This window comes from Lepus europaeus, chromosome 4 (assembly GCF_033115175.1).
Source record: "Lepus europaeus isolate LE1 chromosome 4, mLepTim1.pri, whole genome shotgun sequence".
NCBI lineage: Eukaryota > Metazoa > Chordata > Mammalia > Lagomorpha > Leporidae > Lepus > Lepus europaeus.
The window spans coordinates 154,274,147-154,289,764 of record NC_084830.1 but is presented as its reverse complement, the minus strand read 5'-3'; the positions used below and the strand labels follow the sequence as shown (position 1 = coordinate 154,289,764).

Here is a 15,618-nt window from a genome sequence, read left to right as displayed (position 1 = left end):
AGCAGGCGCAGAGAGAGCAGAATAAACTTGCAGTAGACAGAGACCAGTGGAAAGTGAAAGCTTCTGTTTCTTGGGTGGAAAGCTGTTACGTTTTTGAGTGGTGATTCTTTTTTTTTTTTAAATAAAGTGTGAGTTTCTTGAAGCCATCTTTGACTAAAAATTTTTACTATCATCCCAAGTTTAAATATACATGAATTTTCAGTCCTACTTCTTTTTAGCTTGTTTTTTTAAGATTTATTTATTTGAAAGAGTTACACAGAGAAGGTGGCAGAGAAAGAGAGAAAGGAGAGAGAGAGAGAGAGAAAGAGAGAGAGAGAGAGAGAGAGAGAAGTCTTCCTTCTGCTGGTTCACTCCCCAAATGACTGCAACGGCCAGAGCTGGGCCATTCCGAAGCCAGGAGCTTCTTCCGTGTCTTCCACGTGGGTGCAGGGGCCCAAGGACTTGGGTAGTCTTCCACTGCTTCCACTTGAGACTTCCCAGTGACTTGGGAATTCTTCCACTTCCCTGGCCATAGCAGAGAGCTCGATTGAAAGTAAAGCAGCTGGGACTCGAACAGGCACCCATATGGGATGCTGGCACTGCAGGTGTCGGCTTTACCGTCTATGCGACAGTGCCGGCCCCCTGCATCTTTTTGAAGAAGGGTAGTATGTTGTGCTTTTTAACTCTGACATGTTTTATTCCATCAAATTTCAGTTGAGGATTAAGACAAGAATTAGAGGAAAGAACATCACTTGTTTAGAACCATAGCAAAATAAAATGCTGCATTTTAGGGAATAGTTTACCATATTCTGTAAATGATAGTCAGTATCAAATGATTACTTTAAAAAATTTGACTTAGCAATATTGGAAGCTTAAGTGTTTCATGAGTAAATTATTTTATATATAAAATATAGTTAGTTGATGTCTTGAAGCACTCTGATATGAAGCTGGCTATAGAAAGAAATGGCCCAGCAGTCTAGACTTAAAAGCTTGTGTTCTATAAGCCAGAGTTCATTTCTTGATTGCACTTTAAAGAAAATCGATTATTTTCTCTAAATTCCTTGACTTGAGCTGTTAGTAAGAAAAACACATTGTTGTATTAAATATTTTTTAAAGATTTATTTATTTACTTGAAAGTCAGAGTTACACAAAGAGAGAAGGAGAGGCAGAGAGAGAGAGAGAGGTCTTCCATCCACCGGTTCACTCCCCCCAAGTTGGCCGCAATGGCTGGAGCTGCGCCAATCCAAAGCCAGGAGCCAGGAGCTTCTTCTGGGTCTCCCACGTGGGTGCAGGGGCCCAAGGACGTCTACTGCTTTCCCAGAGCATAGCAGAGAGCTGGATCGGAAGTGGAGCAGCGGGGTATCGAACTGGTGCCCATATGGGATGCCAGCACTTCAGGCAGCAGCTTTACCCGCTACACCACAGCACTGGCCCCATGTTTTATTAACATGTAAAATTTTTAACTTTAGATGTTTCAGACTTGTGTTGTGAGCAAGACAGGAGGCTTACTGAGGGTGGGATCCTTAATTTATTTGTGTAAATCCCCACATACTCTGAAACTCACAAACCTATACACCCATGCACACACACGAACACAGACTCACACATACACACAAATATACACACACAGAACTGCAAGAAATTCTTTAAGATAGATTTATATTTGGAATTTGAGATCTGGATATACAGATTCTCATCATGATAGAAAAGTGTAGTATTTGGAAAAAAACTCTCCTTAAATATCTGTGATTCAGTAATTAGGTTAAGTTCTATGAGATACACATCGTTTACAATCCCAAAGGGGGGAAAAAAAAATTCTTTCAAATGATTGATGCCTTTGTAAGGCCCCCAGATCAACAGTTGATAATCCAGAGTTAGTGGCTGAAGTTCAGGGGATTCTTTTGTTGTATGTGAAATGCTGCATGGATGTACCTGTTCATTTTAATGACAAGTTGCATAGTTTTTAGTATATTTTTAGAGTTCCATGGCTCCAGTTGCCTATTGTGCTAGATATTTGTCTCAGTGTTACCGTTGTTTTCATTCTTTCATCTTGTTTAGATTTGATTTCTTCTAATTTATTTCAGTGTAAGTTACGTATCTTCTAAGTACTGGAGAGTTTAAAGTAAATATATCATAGAACTATAATTGTTTTGGTGACCTAGTTTATGCCGCTGAGTATGTGATTTTGCATTCTACAATTTAATTTAGAAAACTTGGTGGCAGAACATTTATTCTCTCCCTCGGAAAGTTGCTCTGGCTACTTGCCCATACCTGGACTCAGTATAGCCCAAAGGGCTTGGCACTTAGTGGCAAGATTTTCTTGGCTTTGGTTGCAAAAGAAAGCCAAGGTCACTGAAAGCTTTAAGAAATGAGTAATTGTGATGAGGAGCTAGGTGGTATTATTGCAAGAGTAGTAGACTCTGAGTTGGAATCCAGGGTTGCACTTTGCTAGCTCTTGAGCTTAGGGAAGTCTGAATGGCTTCATCAGTAAAATTCGAGTTAGACTGTCCATCTGAAAATGAAATAGCACCTGTAAAGCAGCTTTTGTAGAAGCAAACCATTTTTTTGTTAACGCTGTCCACATTAAACTTGTTCATAAAAATGGATTCCTTAACTTGAACCTGATAAGAAGAGATTAAGAAAGCAAAGAGATTTATAAGTAGGATTGCCACTTTTTAAAAAAATTGACATGTTCTCCTATTATTCTGTTTATAGTACTTCACAGTTTTCAAAGAGTTTTTGCTGTTTTTTCAGTTGGCTGGCACAATCAGAAACAGGGTATTAAGTGAGAGAGAACATTTTTCTAGAATCTCAAGTACAGCTATTTAAGGTCTGTTTTACCTTGATGAAATAGCCCCTCATCAGAAAGCCAGTGGAACCTCTATCGTGGGGAGGTATGTGCATGGCCTTTCAGGGTGTTCCTGATTTGTTTGGAGTGCTGTCTTGGGCACTCCCTCTTTAGCTGCCTGGTTGTTTGTTAACATCATTTATAGAATTGGAGCACAGAGTCTGAGATCTCTAGAGTCCTTTTAGTTCTAAAATTTTGAGGTTCAATTTTGTTTTTGTTGATCATTGCCTAGTTTAACAGTTTAACTGAAGTCTCTCCACATTCCATTTGCAAAGATAACTACACTGATGATTCAGAATAGTAAGATTATCTTAACTTTCCTTTTATACATTTGTTTTTCACATTGTGAGGATGAGCTGTTTAACATATTGGGTTTTTCTTCTTCCATGCATGCCACATGCATGAAACACATGGCAGTCGGCAGACCCCAGGGCAGCTTGGGACTCCCAGCAGGCCAATCCCCACCATGTGAGAGCTCACCTTGCAGCAGACAGACATGGTGGCTCGGTACAGGTATTTTCTGATTTTTGCATGAGTGCTTATTCCCCAAATTTATACAACTAACCCTTTTTTTGGAACTCGTGGCATGATTTCATATCCTAATGGAAAGCTCGTTGCTGAACTCTATCTATAATTCTATTCTTTTGTTATTTAACTAGAAAACAAAGTTAACATGGTCGAGAAAGACCACCAGAAATACTAAGATTTTGCCTTTGTTTATTTTTTGCAAGTATATGCAGTAGTATTTAAGTCATATTCATAATAAATTAGAAAAACAAACTGTATTACTTAAAAATGTTAAATTTGATTTTTTTAATAATAAACTCAGTTTTTAATGCCTTAAGTAATTATATGTTTTCCCTCACATTGATTTTACCTTTTTCAGTCTCAAGTCAGTTAAGTAGATATTTATTTTTTATCTTCAGTACTCAGAACTTACTTCCTGATTCAGTCAGATAACATGATCTTAATTTTTGTAATGGTATTAATTTTTTTTTTTTTTAATTTGAAAGAGTGAGACAGAGAGAGAGAGAGAGAACTCCCATCACTGATTCAGTGCCCAAATGCTTGCAGTGGCTGGGGCTGGGCAAGGGCTGTGACTAGGGATAGGGTAGAGCCAGGAACTTGAAACTTAATCCACATCTTCTAAGTGGGTGGCGGGATCTCTGTTGTTACTTGAGCCATCACCACTGCTTTCCAAAGTCTGCCTTGGTAGGAAGTGGATGGAGTTAGGAGCTGGAGCCAGGCATTGAGTCCAGACATTCTGTTGTGGGACAGAGGTGTTAAGCCAAATGCCTTTCCGTTTTTAATGGCATGTTAATTGTTGTAGAAGATACTGGATAAAGAATAATTTCTGTTATAAGTATTTATTAAATTCTCCTCGATACAGTTTGTGGACCTTTCACACAAGTTTAGAGCATTCCTTTATTTATGATTTCCTCTTTTCCTTTTTTTTATACCCCCGGGCACAGGTGCTATATTTTGCCCTCCTATGACCTTAAATTTTAATTATATGTGTGTATTGTAGAAACAGGGAAAGATGACTGTGTCTCATGTCTTTTAAAATGTCAGTTTAAGATAATATGAATGCTGGGTTAAAGTTGTTGAGATTACAAGTGTTACCTCAGTCCATTTCATTTTAGAATCATTTTGATTTTTCCTCCATATAATTTCACTTGAAAAATTTTTCATTATTTTATCAAATTTGCATTTTTCTTGGTATGTACCAATGGATTCTATATTTTAGATGTTATTTCTTGCTTCAGTTACTAAAACATCAGTTTGCAGTTAAGTCTTAAGAGCACACATTTTTTTCCCACCATTAAATTTTAGAGATAATTTAAAATGCATAGCCAGGTATTTTTACAGAATTTATAGTGTATAGAGTGTTTAGTAATGAGTAATGGAGGTATTTGAATAGTTCTTAAAAGTCTAGGGTAAAAGACCCAGAAATAAGGGTTCCTGAACTGTGAAATTTTTGATCAACTCAATTTCTATCATTGGACAAGCAAATGGAGCAAGTTGTATGTAATTTGCACAACACAAACTGATTGTCTATCTGTACACATTTCTGTGATTCTGAGTTTGTATGCACACTATTCTTTCGAATGTTCTGCTCAGCGCTCAGGGAAATGTGCAGCTGTTTAGGCACTGTATTAGAAAGCCTTCCTACCACTTCTGTAGCTTTAACTCAAGTGTACTTCCTTAACTTCTTCCTCTTCTGTGATTCCTAAAGGGGCATCCTTGGCTCCCTTTGGATTGTCAAAGGGTGAATAATGGTTATTGGCTCATCACTCAGTCCTTCGTGGTCTGTTCAGATTGTGTCCACAGACGTATTTGGACTTTGTTAATTTCTTCCAGTTTCTCTCCCACACTTTTCTGCCTGTGGAGGTCACATCTCATTTCATTCTAACATGCAAAGAAGTGATCAGTTTACTTACTAGAATTGCAATAGTACATAGAATAAATGTATATGTAAAATAAGAAATTGTATACTCTTCATTGAGTTCATAAAACTATCTCAAAATATTAACTGACTTGATCTGATGGATATTAAAATAGTTTTATTTTCATGAAAAATTTACTAAGTAGGATCATGCGTGAATCTTGTACCAATTCAAAATAAGGACTGAATTCATTTATAATTTATATCCTACATACTTTCAGAGTTACGTGAGAAATTATAACTCTTGTATAATTTAACTAATGAAATTACAAATTTAAACTAATAAAAGGAAAGAAAATTAGCTGAAATGTGAGCTAATGTGATTATAATTGAATACTATAGTTAAAACAGAACAAAGGAAAACAGTATGTTCTATCATTTTACATGTATGATAAAAATGAGAGATAAACGACCTTATTACATCATGAAAGAATTAGAGCAATTTGCCTGTTAAAGGACTCCAAGCATTGGCTTTGCAGGAAATAGATACTGATACTTTATATGGCAATTAAAAATATTCTCAACAAATATTAAGGGCATATTATCAAAATAGGTAGCTAGCGGTTAGTAAGGTGTGATGCAGATCTGTGATCCTCAGATACAGAACCTGCAGATGCCTGCAGTGAGGCTCTGTGTGCCTGTGGCATGTGTCTGTCCCTCATGTGTTGTTTCCTTCTTTCTGTGGACCTGATTTTTCTCTCAGTCCAGCACTAGAAAGCATTGCAGGCTAGTTGGAGTTGACGTGCAGGATGAAATCTCTTGCCCTTTCAGACTACACGAGGTCCTCAGGTGTTTGTGATTTCACCTGAGCTTTGAGTAGCAGCTGAGAAGCAGAGTTTGGATTTGAACTCCTTGCCTTTGCAGAGCTAGCAGAGCACACACAGACTGCCCAGTCAGTGAGGCTGTGCTTCAGAGCATAAGCTCCACGGTCAGATTGGAATTAAAGTCCTGTGTTTTAGATGATTTATCATTAAACTGTGGTTTGTGAAAACTCAGTGTTTTAAAGAAGCATTAGCTTAGAGCCTGGTCCTTATGAAGTGCTAGATAAGTAGAATTTATTGCTTTTGCAAATTTTAAAGAGTCTGTCTAATGTTTTTCTTCATCTCTGGTAAGTAAAGTATACAGACATAGCCAAAAGAAGGCATTGCCAAATGGAATCTTTCTAATTTAATTTTATCTCTGTAGTGAAATCATGTTAATTCATTAGCCGGAAGGATACAGCTACACATCTGTTGATCTTTCCCACTAGAAGACTAAGAATGATATTTGAATGAGTGATTGTGTTTTGGAAAAACCTAGGGGCATTGTGTGTGCCCCTCTGTGGTTCCCTTTAGAATCAATGCTGACAAATTGCCTGAGAAACTTAGAAACACCACATTAAGATTCTTAGCCATTCGTTATTGAGCAATTATCTATATGTTAAAAGTTTACCAGGAGCAAGATGCAGTGTTGTCGGTTCTTTAAATGAAAGAACAGAGAGCTTTAATGACTCTTTTCATGGTGCTTTTTATCAGTAGAGAAGGCTGATAGACAGGCACCAGGATAAGTGGGGATTGCACAGGGTGCTAGGAGAATCTACAGGAAGAGAACCTAAGCAGGGTTTAAAGGATCAAGATTTCCTGGAAAAAGTGTTCTCTAAATTGAGGCTTGAAGAATCTATAGATAGTGATCAGTGAAGAAGACAGGAGACCAGAGAGGAGTGTCCCAGGCAGGGAAGAGAGCACGCACAAGGTGGAATTCAGGAATGCCGGTGTGTGCTGAGAAATGGCACTGAGCACCAGGCAGGGTGCAGGTCATGAAGGATCCAGTAGGTCTTGTTATTAAATTTGGACTTTGTGCTGAGGATATTGTGGAGCCACCAAGAGAATTAGGAGGCAGACTTGATTGGTTTAACGTTTGTGAGGACTGTGCTATAGACTGGACTGGAGGGAGAGAGTGTGGCAGAGTCTCGGGCCTGGAGCTGGGGAGGAAGGATGGGTGGTGGAGATGAAGAGAGGTGAAAAGGCGTGAAGAATCATCGGAAGGTAGAGTTCAGTTGTCTGTAGGGGCTGAGGAGAAAGGAAGAGTTCAGTTGTTCTCCTTTTTGGTGTATTTCTGCCTAGCAAATCAGTATATCCAAAATTTGGTTTTGGGATCGCGCTGGAAGCAGACAGTGTAACCTCTCATTCCATCGCAGCTGCGCACTCCCCTGCAGCACACGGCGGCTGAACTCAGTGCCCACTGCAGGTCTGATCCATGAAGCTGAGCGGCAGCTCCGGAGGCAGAGGGAAGGGGGCAGTTATTACAGACGCTACTGAAGAACGGTTGTGCATGGCACCTTGCACACCTGCTTGTTGTTGGGAGATCTCGTGAGTTTGGGCAGCCTGTGGTGTGAATCTAGGGCATCACGTGACTGAGAGTGAGTGGCAGGAGGGCAAAAAGGGCAGTCGCAGGTTGTGCAAGACAGGTGCTGCCAGGCACTGTTGGGGAAACCAAAGGATATCGTTAGCTGTTGTAGCACACAGTGTGATATTTTATGCAGGAGAGCATCAGAAATACAAATACAGGTGGTGTTATTAGGAAAAGGATTAGACAAGTATCTTGAGTGGTAAGGAGAGTATGTGGTTCATAGAGGTGTACTGATGGAGGCCACATCTGTATCAGTTCCCACGGTCGTGCCCACTGTGAATGCTGACTTTTCCAGACCATTTCTAGAACTGCCTGTAGTCTTCTCTGTCCAGTCTCTGGAAACTGACGAGTTACTAACAAGGAACAAAATGGGTACATCCTATTGTTCCTACTCTTCTGGGGGTGCTGTAATGTGCAGAAGAGAGGTTGTGGAAGGAGTGTAGCTGCTTGCCGTTACTGCAGAAATGATTTCCGGTCCACTTCCTTCAGTGTACTTTAGGAAATTCCTTGCCCAGGGAGAGATCAGTATTGTGAGTTTGTTTTGATACTCTTTTATGATAGCATTAGATTCCCGTCTTCAAGGATTGGAATGCTCAAAGAAAACAGAATTCTAATCAGTTCTTCTATACACGGAAGTTCAGTTGAACATCCATCTGGGTTAATCTCTGTGCTTAGGGTCATCTTCTGGAATATCAAGAACATCAGTTAAATAACTCTTGCTATCATCTGTGGAATGTTTAAGAAAGTTTATTTCATAAAGTACCTTGGTACCATGGCACAGGTCCAGTAAATTGTGAAAATTACTCTTTCAACTCTATCTCATTTGTTAACGTGCTTTCATATAGATCTCTTTGAGAAAGAGCTGAGTATGTAAATAAAATGCATGATGTTTTAATGTTTCCAGTGTATTTATGGAAGAGTTAGAGATCTGGTGACTTAATGGAGCCTCTGCTATGCCTAGGTTGTTACACTCACAGGAAATCAAATAGAGACTAGGAAGGTAGTCACCTGATTTGTGTGAATTCATTAAATCCGGAAAATATGCTAATTAGCCTTTAAAATCTATTGACTACAAAGATGCTGTGTTTTATGTTTAGTCAAAAGTCTGCGAGAGGGAATTATTGCAAAATTAGATTGGACAAGCATCTGTTACATGAACTACTGGGTATCTCCCTCCCTTACCTGTGGGCTGTGTTCCCAGTCCCTCATCTTCAACTCTGATCAGATAACTGGAGCCTGGCTGCTTTTTTTTTTTTCCTTCCTTTTTTTACTTGTTAAAATAAGAACTGCTGAGTTTCTTGACAAATTGGAAATGTCAAAAGAAATTTTTTCAAGAGCAGCACGAATCGTGTAAAACACCTGACTGATAATTTTCAAATGTGAAACCTCAGATTATCTGTCATTTTTCATATCCTTTCATTAAAGGAATGATCCTGATGAATAACCACTATTTCAGAGATTGCCTTATCCTAGGTCAAGTTGGAGTTTTAGGAATATCACAAAAGAAGCAGCATTCTTTAGAGCATGACTTATAAAAACAATTGATATTTGCAGTTATTCCTCTATTTCTGTTCCAGAGTGCCCCACCCCAGCACACGGCCCAGGGATCCAACTGCACACACTCACGTCTCACAGATAGTGAAGTGCTTGTGTGTAAGCTCTGTACACCCTCCATCAACTTTTAGGTTTTCTCTAGGTTACTTCAATACCTAATACAGTGTAAATGCTGCAGTTAACAACACTGTGTTATTTAGGGAATAACAAGAAAAAAGTCTGCACACTCAATATGCACAGAGATTTTTTTTTCCTGAATCTTTTATCAGTTAAATCCATGGATGGGAAACCCCTAGGTAAGAAGGGCCGACTGTATTTGCTTGATTGATGTATTTAGACTTCCAGGAGTATAGTGACATATTATTTACAATAAGACGTTTTCATTTCTCCTTTACAAAGCGACCACTCATTTTAGGTGACACAGTTTTAATGCCATACCACACTCACATCATGGTGTGGAGCTGGCAGACTTGAGGGAGGGTAACAGTAGTGCGGGGTCTTTGTTACCAGGTCTGTCTTGTTCTCACTCTGCCACTCTGGCCCCTGCTTGGTCTGGGAAGGGGGAAGGAATTTTGGGAACTCTGCAAAATATTACAAAGTAAAGATGCTGCTTCTCCTGGTCTGCTTTGGTCTGGCAGTTACAATGAGACTTGCAACATTTCAGCAATAGAAAGTTTATCCAAGCCAGCATGAAAAGGCTTCCTCTGTGAACGAATTATCCAACTACAAAGTTTAGGTAGTTAATATTGTTGAAAAATATGTAGATCTCGTGGTTGGAATGTAGAGTACCTGGGTTTTCAGTTTTCGGTTAGCTGCCTACAGGGAAAACATGTTGGAGCCATTGAGGGCCAGAGACCTTCAGCCATTGAGGGCCAGAGACCCTGCGAGAACTGAAATGCTGAACGTCCCCCTGAGGGGACGGTGGCAGGAGCTGCTCTGGGAGCTGCTTTGCCTCTCTCTTGTAGAGGCACTGTGCCGGCGAGAGCTAGGAAAGAGCAAAGACCTAAATTATGCTGAAGAATTACAAAAAATAATTGTTTTTAAATGTTACCAGAAAGAGAGAGAAACATAGAGAGACCAGTTCACTCAGAGTCAGTAAAATGACAGAAGTGGGAACATGAGGCCCCTCAGACAGGGAGGCGGGCTTAGATTAAGTGAGCTTTCCCTGGGTTGCCTCTGTAGTTGATAAACAGTTTGGCATGTCTTCAGCTGTAGGGATGAATACAGGGTTCATTTCGAAGTTGATATTCCATGTAGAGATAGCAAACTGGATTTTCATAATTCCTGAATTTCCCAAATACACTGGTTAGTTTCTAGTTTTCCAGTTGCTTTCCTTTGGACGGGGGAGAGTGGCCTGTTGGTTCATACTAGAATATCACCAGGTCCTCAAGCACAGGATGTTTGTCATGTTTACTCTGGTGTTCCGGGGGCCCGGAACAGTGCCTGCTAAGAACTTTTGAATGAAGATACATGACGCTCTGTAAATAATACTCACAGGTCTAGTAGTTAGCTCTCTGACTTTGGTGTCCATGCCTTCGTGATAGTAACCTTTTTTCTTGTAGAAAAAGGTGGGGGAGTTATATTAGCTCTTCATTTCTATAATGAAATGCCCGAGGCAGGCCGACTTCATAAAGAGAGGATGTTTGCTGTTGTTCGGGTTCTGAGGGTTCTCAGTCCAGGATCAGGCAGGCCTCACTGGCTGGCACTCGGGTGATGGTGTTCTTGCTAATAGAATCCTGAGGCCCACAGGGCATCGTAGGGCAAGAGATAGCAGATGTTTCTGTCTCTGTGCTTTCCTGGTTTATCCCTCCTTTTAAATCCACCAGGACTCAATTGGGGGGCCACTCTATTCAGCTGACCTAACTTTAATTTCTTCCCAGAGAACCTTCCTTGAAACACTGACACTGGATTTTCTGTCCTCTTGGTATCATTAATTTATGATTTTGAGGATTAAGCTGCTGTATGAGTTTGGTGGCCAGTTCTTATATCAACTATAGCAGACAGCATCAAAGACTGTTTTTGGAGGCCAGTGCTGTGGCATAGGCAGGTTAAGCTGCCACTGGCAGTGCCAATATCCCATAGGGAAGCCAGTTTGGGTCCTGGCTGCTCCACTTCCAATCCAGTTCTTTGCTAAAACTCCTGGGAAGGCAGCGGAAGAGACCCCAGCTCCTTGGACTCCTATACCCATGTGAGAGACCCAGATGAAGTTCCTGGCTTGGGCCTGGCACAGCCCTGGTTGTTGCAGGCATTTGGGGAGTGAAGTCATAGATGAAAGATGCCCGCCCACTCGCTTCCTCTGTCTCTCCCTTCCTTCCTCCTTCTCTCTCTGCCTCTGACTCTCCTCTGTAACTCTGTCAAACAAATAAATAAATATTAAAAAATTTAAAAAGACTCCTTAGATTTGGAGCCTGGATTCTGGGAAGGTGCTAGAGCTTTAACTGGCATAGAAACCATGGGAAAAGTAACATTTTCTTAAAAAAAAAAAAAAAAAAGATTTATTTATTTGAAAGAGCTATAGAGAGAGTGAGAGCAGAAGGAGAGATCTTCCATTGCTGGTTCATTCCCCAAATGGCTGCAACAGCCAAGGCTGGGCTAGGCCAAAGCCAGGAAGTTTATCAGGGTCTCCCATGTGAGTGGCAGGGGCCCAAGCGCTTGGACCATCTTTAGCTGCTTTTCCCAGATGTGTTATCAGGGAACTGGATCAGCCAGCACCTGAACTGGCACCCACATGGGATGCTGCATCTCCTTCTCTTTAATGCTGACTTTTCGAATAATTCAATTTTTTTAAAAAAATTTTGATGCAAAAAAATTGAAATCCATGCATATTTTTCATAATTTACATTTTCCATGAGTTGTTTCAAGATTCCTAGTATTTTGCACCCAAGGAAACTTAACTTTTAGTTCAGTTTTCCTTGAGGATTTTGATATAGACTGCCAAGGCCATAAGGTGAGAAGATGCTTGATGTATGGGATAGAGGTTGGTGCCCTGAGGGGGAGGTGAAGCATGTCAGAGAGGTTGGCAGGCATTAGGGGCTTTGTCATTTGGAGTTGGGAGTGTGAATTGTTACTGTAAATGAAATGGAAACCAATAGCTGGAAGGCATTAAGCAGGGAATTATACCCAAAGGAGCACCCTGGTTGCTGTGTGGAAAATACATTTTGGAATAGAGGCAGGGCAGCAGGTGAAAGTTGGAATTGATAGTTTGTCGTTGTTACTTACTGAAGATTTGTGGTGACCTGGATTTAGTAATAACAGAGATGGAAACTGATTAGATATGAAAATTTAACTGACCTGCTGATGGTTTAGATGTGCAGTTACAGTCAAAGAGGAATCACAATGAGTTCTTGAAAAACTGGGCAGAGGAGCACATTGCCATTGGTTTAGGTGAGCAGTATGAAATGGAGACCTGAGCATGACGTAGCTGCAAGTGAAGCATCACTCGGGAGGAGCAACCTTACAGTTTCCAGGGAACTAGTTCATGATGTGGCAAGAAAGCGACATAGGAGGGTACACAGAGGAGAGCTGGCTGAGAAGCAAGTAGGAGCGTTGCCTGTAAAAACTAGGAGAGGGGACAAAAGACAGAAATTCCAAGAAAGGAAGTAAGTCAAAAAGTACATATTAGCACTATTATTATATTCAGTTATGAACAACTACCTACTAATTATTTTGTATTGATTATATTAACTCTCTAATTTAAATATTTAATTTTGTTTATTATTGTATATCCTCTGACTTAGTTTGTATATGTATGTGTGTAATGTGTGTACCTATATATGTACAATTCCTTTTCTTTACAGGTTGTAAGTTCTACAAACGGAGAGTTAAATACAGATGACCCTACTGCTGGACGTTCAAATGCGCCCATCACAGCCCCTACAGAAGTAGAAGTGATGGATGAAACTAAGTATGTTTTGCTTTTTTTACTAATGTTTTCTACTTAAACTGCGCATGTTTCAGATTTCTGGTCACTTAAAATTATTGCAGGAATTTTTTTTTTTTTTCATGAAATCGTTGCATGCAAAACAAAGTAGTGTGCTGAATTGTTGTAATGACTAACTAGTTCTGTTTCAGTTACTACTTTAACAATACAAAGAGTTATTTTAGACCTGGGTTCAAATTCTTGTTTAGAATTAACAGCATAGTTTAGCTTTTGATCTCTTAGGAGTATTAGTGCATGAAAGTTCTTGCTGTGTTGTTGATGATAATTGTTCCCCCATAAACATAAGAATAATTGCTAATCTTATACAATGCTGCATGGTTAAATATTAGTTTAAATTTAATTTTTAAAAATTCAAATTATGTTGCTTGGAAAAAATTAAGCATGAAAAACAATGTAATAATTTCAATATGGGCTGTTTCTGATGATCTCTCTCTCTCTTTGTCTCTCTCTTTGTTTTCTTGTGTTTTGCTTTCTTTTGTTTTTGTGTATAGCTGCCAGAAAGTGTTGAACATGTGGTGAGTTTTCAAGTGTAGGCAGGCAGAAATAGCTCCGTTGATTTTCATTTCAAAGACACAGCATCATTTTGTGGCTTTTAAAAACAAACCATTCAACATAAAAATTATAATTGGTAAAAGTTACTAAATGTATTTGATGTCATTAACATTAGTCTGAAAAGCAAGACGTAATTAAGGAGCCGTTTTGCCTGCTGCAACTTTTTTTGCTTAAAATGCTGTAGATTTGGGGACATTTTCTAACCGAGTAGATAATATGCCAATCCTGCTTGTGCATTTGTTTTGTAACACAGGGTTTTTGTTTGTTATTTTAAACAGAAACATATTTTTGAGTTAAGTTTTCTTTTTTCCTGTTTATTATTAAGAACGTACAGCAGTCCACTCCTCTGTAGTATCACTAAAACAATATTTCATTTACTAACCAATTATCATTGCCATTAAGTACAACACTGATAACATTTTATGATAAAATATAGAAGAAACATAAAAAAATCACCATCCAAATAGCTTATGTTAATTATAGATTTTAGGGAAAATAATATTAGTAGAAGTAATATTGAATGTAGATTAATTTTTGACATATGTTTTTAGTTGTGTTACAGTGTTTAAAATACTTCTGTCAGTTTCAGAACAACTTTTCAGTCAACCTTGGCATAAAGGAAGTTGCCTTGATAGTCAATTTTGAAACCTCTTGCTCAGATTGAAAAGGAACCTTAGCTGTAATTTCCCAAATAATGCTTATTTGTTCAGTGCAAAATGAGGAAACTTTTGTGGATGCTTCTTGAAGAGCAGTGAACAAGGATCCATTTAAGTCAGTTTTCACTGTAGAATTTATTGATGATGTGACTTAGTATATTTGAGAATAAGGGTGCTTCAGAAAGTTCTTGGAAAATGTATGTTAGGAAAAAGCTATGCATAGGTTTCCAAACTTTTTGCACCAAGATGAACTTACCTTTTAGTTCCATTCCCACAAGGTTTTTGAAGCACCTGTATCATCAGTCAGCTATGTACTTGTGTGTTTTTAATTGAAGAATAAGGCAGAGTGGCTTGTGTGTTCTTGTAAGTCTCAGTGCAGTCCTAGACGGCTCTGAAAGCATGTGCTCTTTGTGCCCAACATCGGTTGTCGAATGTCGCTTCTGCACGTCTTTGTGGCCTTCCTCAGTAAGTTGTTGAGAACAGGAAGTGAGGTGTGACAAAGCTCCGGTGTTCTGCCTGGTGCCTGGCAGTTCTCAGTAGCACTTAGCAAACGCCTCCTTGTTTCCTTGTGCCCACCTGCCGGTGCCGTCTCCCTTCCATGTTCCTCCCATTCCCTGCCAGTATCCTGTGTTTTCACTGGCTGTGCTGTGCTCACCTCCTTTTCAAGATTACCCTCAGTCCAGACTACTACATTCATCCATCTGCTCATTCAGAATCCATCCATATGAGATACTCAGAAATATCTCATAGAGCCCTTGCTCTTAAGTAGATACAAACCAACAGGGGAGGCTGCAGATCATTAGCATCTCCCAGCATACCATAGATACTACCAAACAGGTATTAACCAAACCTGTTAGAATTTGCAAGGATAAAGATTCCCACATGGCCCAGGTGATCAGAGAATGTTTTGTGGCGGTGGCTTTGGAGAATGGCATAGTTGTGTGCAGTTGGGGTGGGTGTGGGTAAGTATTTTTATGGGTTTGTATCTCTATTTGTAAGTGGTGGAGGATGGGAAGGCTGTTTGTGTAGGGATGAACCTCTCCTGCCTGGTATAGCACCAAGGCCCACTGTGACAGAGTGCAGCCCTGCCTGGCTTTCCCAGCCTCAGTCTCCATTCTGGTCCCTATATTCCATAGATTATCCGAAGTGAAATTGAGAATGTTAGGGTAAATGAAAGACGCAGACACAAATGTTATGTGATTCCATGTGGATGAGATGTCCAGAATACGCGAATACAGAGGCACAAAACGCAGAT

At 39.7% G+C, this 15,618-nt stretch overlaps 1 protein-coding gene across 12 annotated transcripts in view; it reads left to right on the top strand.

Annotated features, from left to right (window-relative positions):
* Positions 1-15,618, top strand: part of CSNK1G3 (casein kinase 1 gamma 3) — a 135,060-nt gene that overhangs the window by 106,395 nt on the left and 13,047 nt on the right. For 6 of the 12 annotated variants that reach the window (XM_062189248.1, XM_062189246.1, XM_062189244.1 and 3 more), the window contains 3 exons: positions 3,245-3,340; positions 13,013-13,119; positions 13,647-13,670. In XM_062189248.1, the coding sequence (XP_062045232.1) occupies positions 3,245-3,340; positions 13,013-13,119; positions 13,647-13,670 (227 nt within the window). The remainder of the gene's footprint in view (positions 1-3,244; positions 3,341-13,012; positions 13,120-13,646; positions 13,671-15,618) is intronic. The other 6 variants (XM_062189251.1, XM_062189252.1, XM_062189254.1 and 3 more) reach the window with 3 other exon arrangements.